At 39.9% G+C, this 21,353-nt stretch overlaps 1 protein-coding gene across 10 annotated transcripts in view; it reads right to left on the bottom strand.

Moving 5' to 3' along the window:
* BNC2 (basonuclin zinc finger protein 2) overlaps window positions 1-21,353 on the bottom strand; it is a 478,719-nt gene that overhangs the window by 119,104 nt on the left and 338,262 nt on the right. For all 10 annotated transcript variants that reach the window (XM_070794509.1, XM_019965901.2, XM_070794504.1 and 7 more), the window contains one exon: window positions 20,215-20,450. In XM_070794509.1, coding sequence (XP_070650610.1) covers window positions 20,215-20,450 — 236 coding nt within the window. The remainder of the gene's footprint in view (window positions 1-20,214; window positions 20,451-21,353) is intronic.

The following is a 21,353-nucleotide window of genomic DNA, read 5'->3' as shown; positions in this document are numbered from 1 at the left end:
AGATAATTTTGCTATGACAGATTTTTTAAAATAACTATAAATTTTATTTGGATCACTTATTTTTATGAAGTCTTGTAAAACATAACATGGAGCATGATTTCCGGATATGAAAAACATTAGATATGACAAATGAAATATACGATTTGTGCCTTGGACAGGAAACACCCTGCACAGCCTCTAGAAACAAATATAAAGATTATAAAGTCCCAGGCACACAGGTTAAAAAAAAAAAATTTAATGCCTGGATTATTCTGTGTTTATAATAAATTAGTAAATGAGATTCTAGCCACTGCAACTCTTTTTGTATATTTTTAAAAATCTGTCTGTTGATCTATGATATAAATACACCTAAGCACTAAAGTATAGAAGACTGAAATAATTCTGAATCAAAGCCAATGAAAAAAAGACAGCTTATAGGTGTTAAGGTTTAAGAAAAGTTGAGAGCTAAATTATTTTTGCTTAAACATGTAGCAGTGTCTGTTAAGATGGAAATCAGGATGAATCAAATACTCATATTCTTAAAAGCAAATCTGAATAAGAATAAAAATCTGCCTATTTGTATTACATGGTACATTCACAATCTCATTTTTTCAATCTCTGCTGTATAAACTTAAAATAAACATTACATTTTTCAACATTGCAGCTACTTGTAAATCATCTACTAAAAGGAAATATATTGAAACTAAATAGCAGGCCATTCAGAAATTTTACAAATGCCAACAAGGAAAAGAAAGGCAGGATAAATATTACTAGAGTTAAAAATGAATGTTTTATAGATCTTCCTATAGGAGCTGGCAAAATTTTATAGAAGTGAATTTTATTAGAGAGAAACACAGTCTAAAAATCAAATTTTAAACAGCCACTCTTGTAATATAGGACATTACAATGTAACAATAAAAAATATGTCTGACTTCTAAAATTTGCTTTTAAAGACATCTAAATCTACATAACACAGACAGACTTTGATTGTGACCATTAAATAAATCAATAATTATGTAAGTGCTTTTTAAATTTTTAGCTGTATACTGAATAATTCTCATTTAAAGATAAACAGTATATAATGTAAAGAACCCTCGATGTGATACCAGAATATCTAAATTTGAGTACTCAGTTTTGAATACTGTTAAGTTTTTTTCACTATCACCAGCTCTAAGTTCCAGTTTAATAACATGTAAAGCAAAATTAATAATACTTTCTTTATTAGATCTCAACAGATCTCCATGCTAAGTCAATCAGTACAAGTGAAATCCTTTTGTAAGCTTCAAGTGCGCTGAACCCCAAGAGCCAATGAACAAGTTCTTGTTACTCTATTTATCAGCTTAGTGGCTGGCAGGGCAATCCACTCTGAGTTAGGAAAAAACATTTCTTCCTTGATCTAAGATTTTGGAAGTCTTCCTGTTTCAGCTTCACAGGAACTGAGATGACCATGAATAAAAGAATCACAAGAGAGTAATACAAGAACGGAACATCTAACTATGCCGCCTAATTCAATCCGATTTATACCTACAGTTGTGAAACCACATTGCTTTGTTAAAAAAAAATTGAGAAGATCATTTTTAAAAAATCCGCCTGTCTTTCTTTCCACTATTTTCCCTTTCCATATCCTCTCTTTTTTAACTGACTATAATATAAAATTGAAATATATTTTGTCATTCATTACATAAGTTTATATAAACTAGTCTTAATTTAAGTGATAAATTCCACGTTTCTCTACCAGAAGAAAACCATGCACTAAGTTGCTTTTTTCCAAGTCCCTCTTATTATTTTCTTTTGTAGGTAAATCACATGCCCTTAACAACAACAACAAAAAATGGTTGTTCAACCATGGCCAAGCTCATTTTCTATTCATTTAAGAGGAGGATGGCCTGTATATATTTTCATAAATAATCTAGACATGATTTCTAAAAAAAAAATTACATTATGGAGGAGTTAAACCCCAGATTATGAACTGAATGATTAAAAAAGATGCAAAACTTTCATGCTCTGGCTCTGAAACTTGGAACATAAAATGCTTCAGAAAGGAATATATTACCAAATTTTTACTTTTCATCAAAATTGACATACTTTCAAATATAAAAATATTCTCAAAGAAATACCTATAAAACTAAATTCTCAAAAATCCTAGGCAGATGTTAAACTCTGAGAGATGAAACTAGGAAACCCAAACTTTGAAACATTTTGCTTACAGTGAAGTTGTCCACATGTTTTTAAAAGAGATGAAATACTTCTAGTTACTTAATCATCTTCACAAGGATTAGGGTCAAGAAGTCATTGCAACGAGGACATGACTTTTAAAGCAATAGATTAAAAAAAACAGGAATTTCAAAGACACAGTCTCATTTCATATTAATGTTTTGCGGACAAAGGAGGGGGAATTGTTTAAGAAGCTACACAGATGTCCTATGCTCACTGCGAACACAGTTAGGTCCAAAATCTCACCGGTTCTTGAGATTCCCATATACTCAACCTCCAAGCCTGGAATCAATCGAGGAGCACCTTCTACCCTTCACCTACCAAATTCAGTCAGCAAGTGGTTTTATCTAATCCTCCTGTTTACTCTCTCTGCCACCACCCTAATGCCAGGGTTATTTCTACTTGAACTACTGTGACAGCTTCCAACTAGAAAGTCTGGCTCAGGGCTCCCCGCTCCTTAGTTCTTCATAGATACCACTACAAAATGAAGCTGCCTAAGGCACCAGTCTGGTGATCAATTATTGCAGTACACGTGGTTCAGGCTTCCTTCTGCACATGTCTGAAAGTAATTACCTCCTATTCTGGCCCTAGGCTTTGCCATGTGACTTGCTGTGGCCAACGGGGTACTAAAAAATACAAGGCCAGAAGAGCCATTTTAGAAGTGTTTGCACGTGTGCACTTGCCCCTCCTACAGCTCTTCAGCACCCTGTAACTATCTGCACACGAATAAGACCGGGCTCACTGGCTCAAGGATGAGTTACACTACAACCAATTACCACCTCCATGTCCAAACAGACAGCCAGTACCAACCCAACAGCTAGATGTGAAAACGAGGCCAGCCAACAGCAACCAACCCACTGCTCCCTCCATCCTGTCAATGTACCAGTTCACTGCAGAACTTTCCAGATGACCCACCCTCTTGTGAACAACAATAATACAGAGGTTGTTTTAAGCCACCAAGTTTGGGGTGGTGTGTCATGCAGCAGTGGCTAACGAATGTAACTCATAACTTACTTAAGAAGAATCAACTTCCAATGAAATGAAACACTTTAACTTGCTGATCAACACCCTTGGTACTCTGGTTCCATTCCACGTTTTCAGAACTCTCTCAATATTCCTCTCCACAATTCCATTATTTCATTCTTACTGACTTCATTAAAGGCATGTAGCATTGTGTGAAAGTACAAATGTGGATGTTTATGAAGGCCATCTAAAATACCCAAGGTACACTTTCCCACTGTGAAGTCTGGCAATTTCTTTTCTGCAGAAAGTCTTAAAAGAAAACATTAATAAGTGTGTGAATTTTTATTTTATTCCAATCAGTGTTTTGGGCCTCATAATTTAAAACTCATGCAAACAAACTTTTGTATTTGTGTTCCTTTTTTTTCATAATCATGAATTGCATAGCCTATTTGACATGGAGAAAAAAAAAATATTCTCCTCTTTCTCTCAGTCTTGTTTTTAAGCCCTGTCCACAGAAACAGTAACATTAATAAACCTCTCTACTTTTATTCCATAAATACTTCATAGAATTCTAACTCAAGCTCATATTCTAGTTCAAATGAAGAGATGAATCTTCACATTTTTATTCTTTCCCCCAAAGATTTATTTGGGAATGAAATAAGAGAAAAATTTGGAAACATTTTTGAAGCCAAAGTTTGGGTTCTGTCCTCAACTAAATTTATATTAACAAAAGCAGTTTTTAATCTGCTTATATTGCCTGTCTGTTTTACACACTGGTTTTCATGTCCCTCAAAATTAGTTCAGCTTTATAGAGGGAATTTCCTCTATTTAATATATTATTTTTATCTAAACTAAATATTTCAAGTATGATACTTAACCTATTAGCATCTTATGCTGCACACAAACATGACCTACAGAGTGAAAATTACATGGCATCTTGCAGAGCTCATCCGAAGCAGAAAAATACTCCTGAAACACGTTTAGAGGTTCTAGACGTCACATAATTACTTAGGTTTTTCAACTACCTACTCCAGATAAGGGAAGATGGATACACTTCTCACATGTCTGCCCTGGAGGAAAATTTGCTTTAATTCTGTGAATGTCATTTCCAAAAGAATACATATGCAATGACTAAAAGCTCTACCTTCTTGATATTTTCTATGAAAGTCTGATGTTATTCAACGCATAAGTACATTCAGTCTCCTTCCATCCCACTTAAAACACTGCAGAAGTATTATTTGCAAAACTTCATAAAGTGTTCTTATATTTAGTATCTGCATAGTTTTCTTTCACAAGTATTGCTGTAAATAAGTGAGTAACAACAAAAGAACCATAATCTTCAAAGCCCTCTTCAACATTCAGATAATATTTACTAAGTGAAGCTGATTATAGGATCTGTTTCTCAAAAAATGAAAAAGAACGCCATAGACATATAACATTTTCCTATTGTCAACATATAACGCTGGCATTTAAATTCTACCATCTTGACTTTCTGTTAATATAAAATAACATGTGAGAGAGAAGGCACCCTTATCTTTCACGAAGAAACCCAATCTAACGTTTTTAGCAAAAGTCAAATCTGGACTAAAATAAATGGCAACCAGACTCATAAGCAAGACATACTTGACCTGTGGCATAAACAAATCTAAAAAGTTTGTGAAATTTAACCTATCAGACACTTTTCAGGTCTGGGAGCTTATATCCAAGATGCTGTTTGGGCCTTCAAAGCAATCTGCCCAAGTGAATAAATCACATATGAAAACGCTATACTAGAGCACTCTTTATAAAGTTCCTTTGTAAGGAGTATTCCCCTTCTAAGGGTGTTCCCCTTTCAGGTCCTGGACACTTTTCCATATGGGAAATATAACACAGGAAAGCCTCCTTCCATCTGGTGCCTTGAAAAACACTTATGAAGAGATTTTACTGAACATCTTTTGATAATCCTGATACTCCAGACATCTCTTTGTCAGAGTCAACCTAAAATGTGAACCGTGGAAATCATAATTTATACTAATAGCCTGGATCCAGGTGTAAGGTGCAAAAAAGAAAAGAAAGGACAAAGCAGATGGTATGGTCAGATGGATCCTCGTTATTGTGTGACTAAACATGAGATTACTTTCACAAGAAGGGACTGTTGGCACCAGACTATAACCATCTTAATTATATATATATAATATAGCCATCTTAATTATATATAAATATATATATATATATATATATATATATATATATATATATAATTTATCAAGTAAGCAATTAGATGAACTAAAATTCTATGAAGGAAACTAACAAATGGAATACAGACTACTTTCAAATTTGATGTTCCTTATTTTAATAGACAACATACTTTAATATAGAACATCAAATTTTAACTGGCCCACTTACTCCCCAAGTGGTGTTGGCAAAAGTTAATTCCATGGAGATTTTCTGGTTCTAAGTGAGTGACTTTCTGGGTAGCTTTTGCAAAATGATCCTAATAGGGCTTTAAATGATCATCTTTGGATTCTCAGGAAAGGGGAATTCTAAAAATAAGTTTTTATTAACTTGTCCAAACACTTTTGAGTTAAGGAATTGGAAGGAAATGCATCTTTGCTACTTAACTTCTGTGATCTAATAAACAGGTGAGTTTTCCAAGAGCATAACTTCATTCATTCAAACTAAATGTTTTTAATTCAAAAAGTAGGGGCTGGATTGTTAATTAATTGGTTTAGTCAGTTATTAATTGCAGAGTTTAACAGTATAAGCAAGACAGCTAGGAAATGTTTAAAATCCTTTAAAGCATTAACTTTTCAGGTTAAGTTGGAAATCTGTCCAAAGCGTCTATTTACATAAAACTCACTATTGCACTGATTGCAGATCATGCATATATATACATTAGGAAAGACACATTAATGGCATCTGCTTTCCTTTCCTTTAATCAGAGCCCAGTCTCCACTAAACTGAGAGCTTTAACAGAGGGTCATGGCGCCTCTCTCTTCCCCACTTGAAACCAGCCACCACTCAAGTAAATATTTGTTCAATGAATATATTTTCCTGAACCCTCAAAATAGAAAAACAAAAGGAAACACACCCAACATAAAGGAAAACTGTCACCTAGTGAAATGTTTACATAGGGATGGTGGATCAAACTTGAAACAGAGCACACACTAAATAAAGAGGACACATTATACTATATACCTTAAATTAGTGGTGGCTCATTGGTCAACAATCCGCCTGCCAATGTAGGAGATGCCAGTTCAATCCCGAGGTTGGGAAGAGCCCCTGGAGAAGAAAATGGCACCCCACTCCAGTACTCTTGCCTGGGAAATCCCATGGACAGAGGAGCCTGGTGGGCTACAGCCCATGGAGTCACAAAAAGGTCAGACACGACTTAGTGAATAAACAACTGTTTAATTAATTTCCATTCTCCACCTCTAACTTGCCTATAAATTTTCCGGATTTACTTACCCACAGTTTTAGCCAGATGTATTAATTAATTTTCCTGTATTAAAAATTAGTAGCCATAGTAAAAGAGATAATTTTCCTTCTGTATCTGACCCTCCTACCATACAACTATTCAACATGTTTTTCTCTTATAACTCAAAGACACAATTCAAAGCAACAAAAAATTAATCTGAAGTTCTCAAACTTGCAGAAGTGGTTTACAGAAGCAAACTTTGCTTATAAAAATTTTAGTTTCAGGAAAATACTAGACTTTTACATAAGGGGACTTCATGGTTGGAGAAAGATTCCTGTTTAAGTATTGAAAATAATAAAATCATTGTTTAAACACTATATGCTTCAAGATTTTTTTATTAATCCAGCTGACCTATTCATCAAATTAAAATGCCAATATTTCTCACACCATACATGAAAACATGCATATTATGATTAGGTACATGAATGCATGAGTCTCCATAAAATTAAAACAGAGAGAAGCATCTACTCCCGATAAACACCAAGAATTACCTAAAACTTTGATTTAAAGTAAACTGAGTATTTCTTTAATTTTTAAAATAATTTTTGTAGGTGCATTTTTGAAAGCCTTATTGGAGAGGGTTGTCCAGACACAAGCTTAATCGACTACAAAAATGCATAAGCAAAGGAAGCTAATGACCTTGCTTAATTAAAATGTGAAACTTCAGCCTCTTAAATTCCATGTATACGATTTTACAGGAGGCTTCAGTAAGTCACTCTCTTGACAAGAGCATTCAGATTGCAGAGAAGGCTACAAAGGCGTTAATGACATTTACCCCCTTAATAAGAGCTGTTCACACTTCATGGTTTTTCCTTGTTATTGCTCAGGACAGACACTAGCACCTCATTGAAAGATCAGTGCTGCAAGGGAAAAAAAGGCCCCTGGAGACACCTCAGACTTGAGGAAAAGCACTAAATCAGGTGATGCTACATAGATGACATGTTTGATTCTCAGGGGTTCTCACTCACCCTATGGCCATGGATTTGAGGCAGTTAACACACAGCCAATCAAAACCCTCCCCCACTCCCAGAGGACAGGGCCATCCTCTTCTGTAGCAGGCAGAATGAAAGCTAGGGAGAAAAGAAAGAAACTTCTTTCAGGTGCCCTAGGTCTGGCAGGATCCAAATGTCTTGTCCTGCTTCTCAGTTAATCTCCATCGATATGGGGCTGCATGAATAAAATACTGACCTTTTCACCTATGAGACCACAATTTGAATCCAATGTAAAGTCACCGGAGAATCAATGGACAGAGGCACTCATATTTTAAAGCAATAAAGCACTGCAAAAAGGGAAAAGGGAAAAAAAGGAGTTTTTTTGCCGTGGTTTTGGCCACAGATTCAACCCGGTTTCCCTGGCTCAGCTATTATGAATTGGATCTCTGATTCAGAATTGAAAAGCTCCCAGCTCTGCCCCTATGGATCTCGAAATCTGGCACAAGCCCATGGCTACTGCAAGCAGACATTCCCTCACATGTCAATACGTGGAAAAGCGATTCCTGCCGGTGATGGAATGATGGCTGACTCAATGGAATATACTCAGCGTGAACTCTTATTCTGGCAGAGACGACAGGACATAGAGACAAGGAGCTCTTAATTACTCTTTCAAGGGGAATTTAAGAGTGCTTTGTTGTTAATTTAAAATTCTAAACCTGCGTGCATACTTTAAAAAGAAGCAAATGAATGAACCAATTTAAGGAGCATCCCCAGCTACCTAATTCTGTGTCTTATCAACACACCATAAAATAAACAGGCTTAATATTGACGGATACTCTAGAGGCAAGAACCTCTGGGATAGATACTCTATGGTTTAAATGTCAATGTCTCTGAAGCCTGGCCTAACCTGACCGTAAGCCAATATCTTCAGTGGTCTGTACTCCAAACATTCTCCTGCTTATTCAACTAAGGATCTGGGGGAAACACTGCCTGTTGTAGACAGTATTCCTTCAGAATTGCCTCCCAAAGAGCATGCACCGAGCACCACAGTCTCGAAATACCACATTTACTTAACTGCTATTTTTAAAACCAAAAATGAAAAAAAAAAATCCACAGCAGGAAAAACATATTAAAATAAAAATAGAAAATACAGTAACCACATTACTCATACTAACTAGAAAGCTGCCTCTGACACTATTATTATGGCTTTGTTAAAGAGAGAAAATTATACGAGAACAAGGAAACCTCTCCTTACAGACAGGACCTTCAGTTCTTAGAGTCTCTAAAAAAATGCTTTTCTGGGGACTAGAGGTGAGAAATACACAGTAAATTGCAGACGAGCCCTGGACAGTAAATGCGTGCCAGTCAATATCCCCTTTTCTTAATTTAGGGTCTTATGTAATATGGTCTATTGTGGCCATGCAAAGCATTGCGCTATTGAAACTCAGAACTACACACTGCAAGTCCCTTGTTCCAGGTCTATCTTGACTAAGAAACAGAGAGAGGGGCAGGGGAGGGGGACACAAGAGGTCACTGAGTTGCCACCAACAAATGATAATACTTCTTCAGTAGCAACAGGACCTCAGTGGAGAGTTTCTAAAACAACTGTTCTGGAAGCTGCTAGTCAGTGATCCACCTTCTTAAACCGGAGGGTTCTTAGCAACAAATGTCAAGTTTGTGAACCAAGAGAATCACCAGTCACTCCCCTTAGAAAAGGAAGGGGATGTAAACACCAGGTGAATGAAAGAGCTTCCGATCAACAGGTCCAGGCTTGGTCTAACCACACTCACCAACACCTCAGCTCAATAGAGCTCTCTCACAGTTCTCTACAACACAGCACTCTTCCTGCATGGAAAAAGGTTTGTTCCATCCCTTCTACTAGGTAACAGTATCTCTCTTCTGTCTGAAGAATCTCCTCTTTCAGCAGGTCTTCCTAGAGCAATTCAATTTGGCAGTGGTCACTTTAATTCTGCTAGCAAATGTATTGGCCCGCATTGTGCTTTCCAGCTGCTGCTGGCAATACCTCCACAGCTATCATACATGAATCAAATAAGTATATCTTTATTTATGTTTGTCCCATCTGCACAGATATAACAAAAGCTTCCAGAAACCTGCACAGATCCTCATCTTATTTTCTATTTTTCATAGCTCTTTGTGATCTCACGTATGAGCATCTGAAATGTAAGTCAGTCCAAAGAAACAGATGGAAGTCTACAATCGGGTCTTGAGAACCTGCCCACTATTTCTGCTACAGTCATGATAGAGCTCAGTTCCTGTGCGAGCCCCTCTCATTCTCCACCAGCCCCTTCTGTCCAATTGAGCCAAACATTAGAGGACACTGTAGCTCAAAGAAAATACATGGACATGTAGAAGAATGACAAAGCTCTGATGCTCTAGGAACTTAAGGAGTTTTGGTGGGTGTGGAATTGGAAAACTGCTTGCCTTAAGGAATTAACACATACTATACTGAGCACTGGGGGGCTTCCCTGGTATCTCAGCTGGTTAAGAATCCACCTGCAATGCAAGAGACTCCGGTTCGATTCCTGGGTCGGGAAGATCCCCTAGAGAAGGGATAAGCTACCCACTCCAGTGTTCTTGGGCTTTCCTGGTGACTCAGATGGTAAAGAATTGCCTGCAATGTGGGAGACCTGGGCTCGATCCCTGGGTTGGGAAGAAAGCTGGAGGAGGATCTAGGCAACCCGCTCCAATATTCTTGCCTAGAGAATCCCTATGGACAGAGAAGCCTGGCAGGCTACAGTTCACGGGGTCGTAAAAAGTCAGACACGACTCAGCAACTAAGCACAGCACAGCATACTGAGCACTGGGGCATTCCAGGTGGCGCTAGTGGTAAAGAACCCGCCCCAATGTAGGAGACATAACAGCGTGGGCTTGATCCCTGGGTCAGGAAGATCCCCCGGAGGAGATGAATTTAACAAACTACTACCTTTTATCCTCAAAACTCCATCATGAAGGTATCATCAGGAAAATGAGGCTTACAGAAATTATTTCCTTTCTGCAAGACTAGAGAACTAATTGGTTGTAGAACTGAGGTCTGGACTCTCAGACTACATTTTCTATTTTAAGAAAACCCAACAACTTTCCACTTTAGGTTCAACAAGGAGCATTCTTATGTTGTTCTGGAGATTATAGGGTTTAACTGATGCCATCACAGAGAATATCAATTTCAAGTAAATCTGAATTGGTTCTTACCATGGCAAATAGCCAGTGAGATCTGGGCTCACTTCTGCTCCTTTTGTGCAATACACAATCCCTCCCTCCACCTCCCACGGACACAAATCCTCTTCTGGTAGTTGCTGCATTCCACTTTAGTATTTGGTGAGCTATCTATTTCTACTTTCCAAGGGTAAAGGGAGGAATATTTTTATTTTAGCTCTGAGTACAAAACATCAAGCTATGTCCTTGGATATAAGGTGTTTATTTTCATTGCTGTTCAAATAGTTAAGAGCTTTGGCCAGGGTTTCAAAAATCCCTGTATTCCTTTTCCAGTTCTGACCCTGCCTGAGAGGCCTTTATCCACGATAACTTTAGAACCAGGGATAATAGTCTCTGAAACTCTCTCTCTAATAGGGAGGTTAGGAGGATCGCTGGGATAATGTCTGTAGAATAGTCCAAGCAGTTGGGAAATCAGACACTATAAATATAGTACATTGTCCTGAACCATCTACTTTTGTATATCTTTGCCAAAGACGGGGGGGATCTTGACCATTCACACCTGCAATCCTTCTTGCCTGAAAAATTCACATATTGTGGAAATGATGCAAAGACCCCTTACATGATGGTGGTGATAATCTGATCTTTAGTTGAAGTCAAATAATCCCTCCTATCTGTACATTCTTATAGCTTTGAGCTTAATGCCTATGATTTATTAAAAGATGTTTCTTCCATGTGAACGAAGGCTTCCTGAGAGATCTTTTCTGGTGTACTCAGCACAGAGTAATTTATCAATACAACTGGCTATTTGAAGGACTACCTAAATGAATGTATACCTAGATCCATTTTCTTTCTGTTTCACAAATTTCCTCAGAAATCTCTCAGGTCAGAAAACAGCCATTAAAAACGGTGCCTATTTTAAAGTAAATTTTACATCATGCAATGGAGTGAAAGCCCAGAGACTCTAACCATTTAAATAAATTCATCAAGTACTCATTCATTCTGTGCCAGGTGCTTGGAAGGGTATTGAAAGAGTTGATGAAATAGAGAAATGCAAAGGTAATAAAATAATAGTCATAAATGGAATAAGTCATTACTCAAAAAAAGCTCACATGTACATTCACACACAATGTAGTAATGGTTAATATCAATAAGAATGCTGCAGTCTACTTATTGCATTAAGGACTTTATACATATCATTTCATCAACCGTTATAGATGAAGACACTAAGATACAAATATGTTAAATAATCTATCCTAGGTAACAGACCTATCAGGAGGTAAACCAAGGTTCATACTCATGTCTGTTTCACTCCAAAGTCCAAAATCTTTGTCACGATCCTCTGTCTCTTACTTGTAATCACACATGTACCATGTACATATATACATGCAAGTTTGTGTGTATGTATGTATATGCACGGGTATGTATGTACTATTTATCTACAATTGAATAGTATCTACCTTTTCACCTGACTGGCTGGGAAGACACCCTGTTCTAAGAGTCATGGTGGAATGCAAAATATTCAGGATTTAAATGTGCTTTATACACACAGCTCTAAAATGGTCAGGCTGGCAACAGTCTAGAGCAGCCTATACCACCATCTTATTCATCATCATGTTAACAGTTTACATTTATGGACATTTAGCAAGCAGCAGACTAAATGCTTTATGTGCATCATCTTAGTTTATCCTCACAATAAACCCATGAGGTAGTGAGTATCCCTGCTTTACAGGTGAGGGAGCCCAGTCTGAGGCTCTATTTTCACACATCTAGTAAGAACTGGATCCAGGATTCAAACTCACACATTTGCCTTAACTACACTCATCTTTGCCCAAAGTTTCCTGGCCTAACTGTTTAAAAAGCAGGCAGAATGTGGGCTGCTGCACCACACATGAGAGGGGTACTGACCTGTGGGCATTCTGCAGGTGTGGAGGCACCCCTGGGAGCGACTGCTCGGCGGGACTAGTGTCCCAGCTCCCCCCAGTCACATGGCCCTAATCAGATGTAAGCTCTCATTAGTGACATGTGGAGCCAAGTGACCCACTTTCAGGCCTGGTCCATGCAAACCTTCCCCACTGCCCCTCCACCCACACTCTCTAGGGGCTGCCATCAGGAAGAGGAAGCTGTAGTCCCACAGAGAGGCAGAGCCATAAAATGGCAGAAGGCCTAAAAAAAAAGTGAAAGTGTTAGTCATGGTATCTAACTCTGTGACCCCATGGACTATAGCCCACCAGGCTCCTCTGTCCATGGAATTCTCCAGGCAAGAATACTGGATTTGGTTGCCATTCCCTTCTCCAGGGGATCTTCCAGACCCAGGGATCGAACCCACATCTCCGGCACTGCAGGCAGATTCTTTACCATCCGATCCACCAGAGTGGCTCTAAGTTACAGCCCTCAAATCACCCAGGGAGGAAAGAACTCCCACACAGGACATTGGCTGAGAAGGAGAAAGAAATTCCTACTGTGTTAGCCCACTAGGATTTTATAGTTTATTTACTATCAGTTCAGTTCAGTTGCTCAGTCGTGTCCGACTCTTTGTGACCCCATGAATCGCAGCACGCCAGGCCTCTCTGTCCATCACCAACTCCCAGAGTTCACTCAGACTCACGTCCATCGAGTCGGTGATGCCATCCAGCCATCTCATCCTCTGTCATCCCCTTTTCCTCCTGCCCCCAATCCCTCCCAGCATCAGAGTCTTTTCCAATGAGTCAACTCTTTGAATGAAGTGGCCGAAGTACTGGAGTTTCAGCTTTAGCAACAGTCCTTCCAAAGAACACCCAGGACTGATCTCCTTTAGAATGGACTGGTTGGATCTCCTTGCAGTCCAATAAGAACTAGCATTTATCCTAGTGATATTAACTAATGGCTAAAACGTACTTCCTGTCTTTTACTAAGCATCTGACATCTACAGAGAAACATGTTGAGCCTGGAATGGACACTGTCCTGCTGTAACTATAGAGACCCAACTCTATGTACAGATGTAAATGAAAGTACCAACTGGAACTAGAGTTTACAACATGATTTTATCCACCTTATTTCATCATTTCACCATCCAAAAAGCAAGAGAGGTATAAAGGGTTATCTCAACTTAGAGATGAAGAAACCATGGCTAAGAATGGCACATTTTCCATGTTCACATAAATAATCGGTGGCAAGACCAAGACTTTGGCCCAATCTTCTTACCCAGCACCCAGTTCCTGCTTTACCATCCAACCTGATATCCTTTTATGGAGCAGGAAAGAGCTACTTAGTCTCTGCTCCACTCTTGGCACATGATACAGTTGAAATCTTAATTACTAGGTATAAAACCTTCAATTTTTTACACTCAATTACAAAAGGCATGTATCCCTGGAAAGGTTAGTCAAAGATGAGCATTGACAACGAAGCATTATTAAGCATTAGATCTAGAGGAAAAATTTGGGTCATGGAAATCAGAAAACAAAGGGAAGCTGATATAGGTGGAATATCAGGAAATAGGCAAGAAAAGGAACCCAAAACAGGAACCAATTTCACCTAATTTTGCTACTGAATATTTCTCCGGCCTTCTATGTTCCCCAAACCACACCATTTCGATCTACAAGACCGTCACATATCACAGCTTGATAGTCTTACTGCTCACAGAGTCAGAGACCCACATTGGAATCAGATTTGAAAACTTCCTCCATCCAGTATTTAGCAAGCACTATTACGTGCCAGGCTGGGAGGCAGGTTACAGTGATGAACAAGAGGTAAGTGGCTCTTAATTCTCTGGAAGTTTTGCTAATTAACAGTTTCTGTGATCAAGGAAAAGTCACTCGACCTCTTCGAGCTCCAACAACCACAAAAGTTAATTCACTGGCAATTCCTACAAGAGGGTGGTGTGACAGAGAGGATTCAAAGAGCAAATGTATGTGAACTTGCTCCACAAAGGGCTGTTTAATCCAAGTGTTTGCTTAATATTGATGTTGCCTACCACATGGATACCACAAAACACTTACTCTACACAACCACTAGCTAGGGGGTGTTGGGGGGTGGAGCTTCTGTTTCTCTTTTTCCTGCCCTCTGTGGCCCAGCTGCTGTTACAGCCTTTGATCCCCAGGACACCTAAAGAAAGATGAAGGGCCATTGGACCAAATGAAGTCATTGGATATACCAGGGGTTCCACAGTGAAACATCAAGTTATGTCAAGTGAAGCAGAATTTTTTACCCATTCATTTAACAAGTATTTACTGAGTACCCTGGCTTCACGGCATTTCTGAGTGAGGAAGCCAGGAAAAAACATTTTAACAGTTGACTTGATTTATTTCAAATTGTATTGGAGCTTGAGGGATACAGAATTCTGAGAGACAACCATGTGAGAAGAGACCTACATGGGTTAAGCTGGACTGAATAAGGTCTCTGTGAAAAAGCGGGACTCTGGTGGACAACCAGTGAGTAAAAGAGTCCAGGCAGAAGAACCCACACGTGCAGGTACCCCAAGATGAAGAAGAATTGAATGTGTTCAGGAATGGAAGATTTCTGATGAGCTTCACAGAAAGAGGCTATGAAGTAAGCAAGGTTAGTGGAAGCTACTTATCTAACCTCGCAAATCACTTGCTCTGGAACTTCTCAGAGCCTTATGCTAACGTTATCACAAGGCCTGGAATCAACATTGCCAGGAGAAATATCAATAACCTCAGATATGAAGATGACACCACTCTTATGGCAGAAAGTGAAGAGGAACTAAAGAGCCTCTTGATGAAAGTGAAAGAGGAAAGTGAAAAAGCTGGCTTAAAGCTCAACATTCAGAAAACAGATCATGGCATCTGGTGCCATCTCTTCATGGCAAATAGATGGGGAAACAGTGGAAAGGGTGACAGACTTTATTTTTTGGGGCTCCAAGACCACTGCAGATGGTGACTGCAGCCATGAAATTAAAAGGCACTTGCTCCCTGGAAGAAAAGTTATGACTAACCTAGACATCATATTAAAAAGCAGAGACATTACTTTGCCAAAAAAGGTCCATCTAGTCAAAGCTATGATTTTGCCTGTAGTCATGTATGGATGTGAGAGTTGGACTGTGAAGAAAGCTGAGCGCCGAAGAATTGATGCTTTTGAACCGTGGTGCTGGAGAAGAATCTTGAGAGTCCCTTGGACAGCAAGGAAATCCAACCAGTTCATCCTAAAGAAAATCAGTCCTGAATATTCATTGTGAAGGACTGAGCTGAAGCTGAAACTCCAATACTTTGGCCACCTTATGCGAAGAATTGACTCATTTAAAAAGACCCTGATGCTGGGAAAGATTGAAGGTGGGAGGAGAAGGAGACGACACAGGATGAGATGGTTGGATGGCATCACCGACTCAATAAACATGGATTTGAGTAAACTCCGGGAGTTGGTGATGGAAAGGGAGGTCTGGCGTGCTGCAGTCCATGGGGTCGCAAAGAGTCAAGACACGACTGAATTGAACTGAACTATCATAAGGCTCTAAGGAAAGGTTCCAGAGTAGAGGTCCTCCCAATGTTTAAGTTGGACCTCCAAGATCAATGGGCCCAGATATTCGAGGAAATGTTCTCCTAGAGGGTTGATTGTTCTATTAGTTCTGATTCTTTCAAGACACAGGTGACTTGAAATGGGCATCACTGCTCGTTTTCTCACCAGGCTGCTGACACCTCAGCTAATTATTTGGAGTGTCTGATATGGCTCCCTGAATCCTGGCAGGACTCATTTTGCAAAGGAGGAGATTTCCACACATGGGCTGGCGTATGAGCCCAGGCAAGTCAGTTACATGTTCAAACTGCCAAGGAGACTGTGTGAACGGCTGATTTTCAAATGATTAAATTCAACAGCGATAACCACCCATATTCTCACTTCCTGGGTCATAGTCAGGGAAAATGGGGAAAGAACAGGATACTGCTTTTAGCCCTTGTCAATAGATTTACCATGAGATATAGACTTGAAATAAGAATGACTCTTCAGCAGCAGGAAAAAAAAAATGCCTCATGTTGCTTTTTTAGGATCAGATGGCCTATTTCTTCCTTTTTCTGTTGTGTGGGAAAATGCCTAAAATTTGCTTTACTTTTCTGGCACTTTATGAATGAACACTTTAATTGGTACACTGGAGAATACTGGGTTCTTCACCTTTAAGATACTACCTGGATTCTTAACTCACTGTAATCCACGTCATGCTCTGCAGTTTACAGCCTGCTGGTTAGCTTATGAATCACACAGATAATCATGTAAGTTAAAAGCAATTTTACAGAAACAGTACAGGATTCTTAAAAAAATTGCCAGTCTTTTAAATAAATCTATGGCACCACTATCATCTCCCTTTCTCTTTTAATAACCTCTTCAAACATGCTTGCAAAGGATAGTTTCGAACAGCCAGCCCCTCTTTCTCCCACATCCAAAAATTCAAAATCAGATTAGATACTACGATAGATACTTTTTACCCATTCAAAAGTATTTCTGAAACCAGAAGTGGCTGTGTTTATACATGAGGGATGTAGGTTTGGACCCAGAGAGAGTTAAATTAATATCCTGGCTTTACCAGTTCAACTTACAGTACATCTTCATTTGCCCAGTAACACAATCTATAGCCAACTGCTAACCAAGTCAATATGTGGTAAGACTAACAGCCACCCTAACTTGCCTTGATAATTATTCTCCTTTAACTGACATAATATTCAATATACTGTTGTTGAGAGCAATAATGCTAAAATTGATGCCTTGAGGGCTACAAGACAATTGAGTTTTAGCCAGATAAAATGACTTGTACACTAATAGTGCATTATAGGTTTCCACAACCTTTGGATGCACATTTTACAGTCTACCTGCTCAAATATGTTACATGTAATTATATTCAAAGTCTTTTGAGCATACCTTATCATTACTATATATAATTTTAAAAATACTGGCCAATAATCAAACAACATGGCTTAAGACAAAAAAGGTTTATTTCTAAATAGCCTATTTTTTTTTAAAGAAATGATCATTGTCTCACTACATAAGTAACAGCGTTATGTGCTTCAACTTCTTGCTTTTTTCTTAAACTGAGAATTGTTTTCATAAGAAACAAGTAGACGATAAATGCTGAATAACAAAAAGCATCATTTAAATAAAATTCATATTACATCAATCCTACCAATAAAACAAGACAGAAACTAAACATAGTGTTCCTCTAATGTAAAAATCATCTACAATTTTCTCAAAATGTCAATTTTAGACTGAGAAAAAATATTATATTAAATTTGAGACTTTGTCAAAATTGCCATGAAATTAATGAAAATTACCTATAATTTAAGAATCACAATAATTGAAAGTGTTTCTTCTATGTAGTACTTCACCCCCAAATTAGAGACTATAAATATTAGTTAATGGCTTTGATGAATTTTCCTCTGAAATTTCATTTCTCTTGTAATTCGTATTTTTAAATCTGAGGCCTTCATACAGAACAAAACGTGGAGTATGTTTTCTATGCCTGCCCTAGAAGTTATGGTGAAATACTGAGGAAAAATTAACACCTCAGTAGTAATTTCAAGTAAAACACAGAACAGGCACTGTTCGAGGCAGAACAATAGGGTTACACCCCAGGACAACTAGCAGACTCTGTGTTTATTGCCATCACAGTGCCATGGTACACTGGGCTGTCATGATGGCGAGTCATCACAGTCATGCACGTATGCACGTGCTTCCATAAAGAGGCCACACGTACGGTCCAGGTAACTCAGGCAAAAACAGACACGTAGAGCAAAAGTAAAGCATCGGTGTCAGAACTAAGCATCACAGTGAGGCAGTAAAATGGGAACAGGTTGGGGAATATTACTCTAATTTTTTAATAAAGGAAAGAGCGCTTAGCCAAGTTGACAGTTCCATTCGAAACGCTGCAAGAGGTTTGTTCCTTCCTGTAGGGTAAAATCCATCCCAAACGGACATTACTAACCCCATGCAGAAACCACTGGAGAAAGACACGGCACTGCGTGCACCTCTAGGCTGGCAGGAGCAGGGACTGTGAATCTGCTTCCACGCTTCGTTCTTTCTGGCCTCTTTCTCCTGGACCCCCTCAGGTCCCCCTGACCACCCAGGACTTAACTCTCCACTCACCCCAGTGAAATGTACCCATCCCGAGGCAAATGAGATAATGCTTGTGAAAGTCTTCTATAAACTGAAAACGTAATATATAATTATTCCTGTTATCAGCATCATCTCATCTTCTGAGAGCCAAATTCCCCGTGCCTTCCCAAGTTGACATCTCACTACAAAATGATTCTACGCTAACCAAGCAGTCATTGGAGCAGACAGGTGATTCTACCTTCTCTGACCTTCCCTCTTTCTTTACTTCCGCACAGCCCTCGGTCTGCTCACTTGCCCTGTCTAACACCTGGAGAACGATAGGAATGTGTGTGTGTTCATGCTAGGTTAAAGCAACGGCGAAATTCTACCCCCTTCAACCCTCACTCATTACACACCAAGCTGGTAGCCTTACACACATCACAGGCTGGTTTGGGGAATCAACAAGCCTGGCAGAGCCAAAACCATTTTTTTTTTTTTTTGAAGGGGTCAGTTCTCCTGGTATTATTCCCCATGAGAAATTTCAAAACATTGCTTCAGATTCTACCTTCTCCAACTGCGATCTCCTTTGGCAAGAGGGAGTATCTCTTCATCGTCCAGTGTGGTCTTTTTGGATCCTGGGGTCTCCCAACATGCCGCTTTCAACATTTACCCTTCAAGGGTCGTAGGAAGACAGACGGCCATAAAAACATTTCAGAGGCAAAGTACACAATGCATAACGACTTAGGAGATACGGCAAAAAAAAATAAAAATAAAAAAGACAGAAAAGGCGAGGAGCCTAGGGGTATGGGGAGTGGAGGCTGCCGGCCTTCAGAAAAGTCTCTTACCAGACCCGAGATGCCCTTGACACAAAGAAGGGGCTCAAGCAGGAGGAACAGCTGCTGTGAAGGCCAAGTCTGTAACCAGGTCTGCAGGTTTTGGAATGCAAGGGTTTACTGGTTACAAAAGCAGGGAGTTTACTACAGAGGTTACACAGTTTTTCCTCTGATTTGGATGAAGCAGCAATAAACGGTTAGGGTGCAAAGACCACCAAGGAAGTACCAAACCTACCAGGTTAAGTGTGAGAACGAACTCTGCTAAACCCAGATGAAGAGCAGTCTCAGACTGCCGCATACCCATCACCCACCTCTGAGCCCTCCCTTTCAGAGGAGGCTTCCAGAAGACTCAGGGAAGCTGGGAGGCCCATGTTGTAGGGAAAGGGAGCTGAATTCAGACGAATGCAAACAGAGCAACCCTAAGCAACAGGCTACCATCTCCCTTCTAACGTTCACCACGGAGCCTGGCGCCGCCGGCTGGCAGACAGTTCCTGCTTTCCAATCCCCTGCCCAGCCCGCCGGAAGGACCACGTTAACCAGAATGGGGCATGCATGCCTGGGCCTGCAGGGGGTGGGAGGGCAGGATTGGCCCAGGACTCCTACCCCAGCCCTCCTCCAGCTGGCCCCAAGACACCACTCTGGCGCCTCCCCCTACCTGAAGGATGTACCCCCGGACGTAGTCGCGCAGCGTCCAGCCCAGGCCATGCAGGATGTGGAGCACCTCCTCTTGCTTCAGGACGCTGAAGAGCCGGTCCAGTAGAATCTTGAGCCGCACGGGCACCGCCTGCGTGCCGTAGAGCATCAGACTGCTGATGTCGAACACCACGTTGGACTGCACGATCTCCACCTGCGTGGGGTGGTACAGGTGCTGCGTGCTGAGCTTATCCAAGGCTGCGGTGGTCCCGCCGGAGGTCCAGGGGCAGCGGGAAGGCAGAGAGAAAGAGGAGAGGGCGGAGATAAAAGAAAGGAGAAGCCAGTTACTGGAAGTCACGGGGGGCTGGGTCTCCATTTCTATACCTGGAAGATAACCGAAACAGGACGGTGTAATGTGCACAGCGCTCGTCCCACCTCCTCCCGACTTGGTTATGTTTCTGTATTTCATGTGTTTATAAAGTCCAGACAACAGCAGACACAAAACACACTTGTTTGCAGGAAGAGAGCCACCACGGAGGCTTCTAAATGACTATGGCTGGCACTAAAAACCCAATTAATTTGCTAATTGAACTAGGACTCAACCCAAGTCACCATGGTGTCGCCCGTCCCTGCACCAAAAGGAGGAACACATACACAGCTGCCAACTCAGGCCCCAACTGAACATTCAACCAGCATCACTGTTCTGAGTAAGATTCACCCCTTAACATACCTGGATGGCTTAAAGAGGAAGAGGAGGGTGTTCTTTGGACTTAATAGGGGTAAGAGGTTAATCCAGAGGGAATAAGAAAGGCTGACCTCTGGGGGGCAGATGGGGGCTGGTCATTTACCTTAAGCTGAATTAGCTAAGAGGAATTATTCCAAGACTCAGTTCTCCAAAATTTCCCTCTTGTTGTTTACCCGTTAGTTTAGTGTTCTCTAAGTTATTCATAAGAAATTAACAAAAAAAGAAATTCAGGTCATAAATAGGTACTTTTATTAGCAGCTGTGATAAAGGGTTTAGTATGAGATGAAAATAGAAAAAAATGACTAAAATCAAAGTATGAGAATTTGTGTGTATTTCAGCTGTATCATCTCAGCATAGAAAACTGAGGATGACCATTCTCAGAGTAAATATGTTCAGTGGAACTAATATTTCAATAA

Source organism: Bos indicus, chromosome 8, assembly GCF_029378745.1.
Source record: "Bos indicus isolate NIAB-ARS_2022 breed Sahiwal x Tharparkar chromosome 8, NIAB-ARS_B.indTharparkar_mat_pri_1.0, whole genome shotgun sequence".
Classification (NCBI taxonomy): domain Eukaryota; kingdom Metazoa; phylum Chordata; class Mammalia; order Artiodactyla; family Bovidae; genus Bos; species Bos indicus.
The sequence above is the reverse complement of the archived record's forward strand: the minus strand, read 5'-3'. Positions and strand labels throughout refer to the sequence as shown.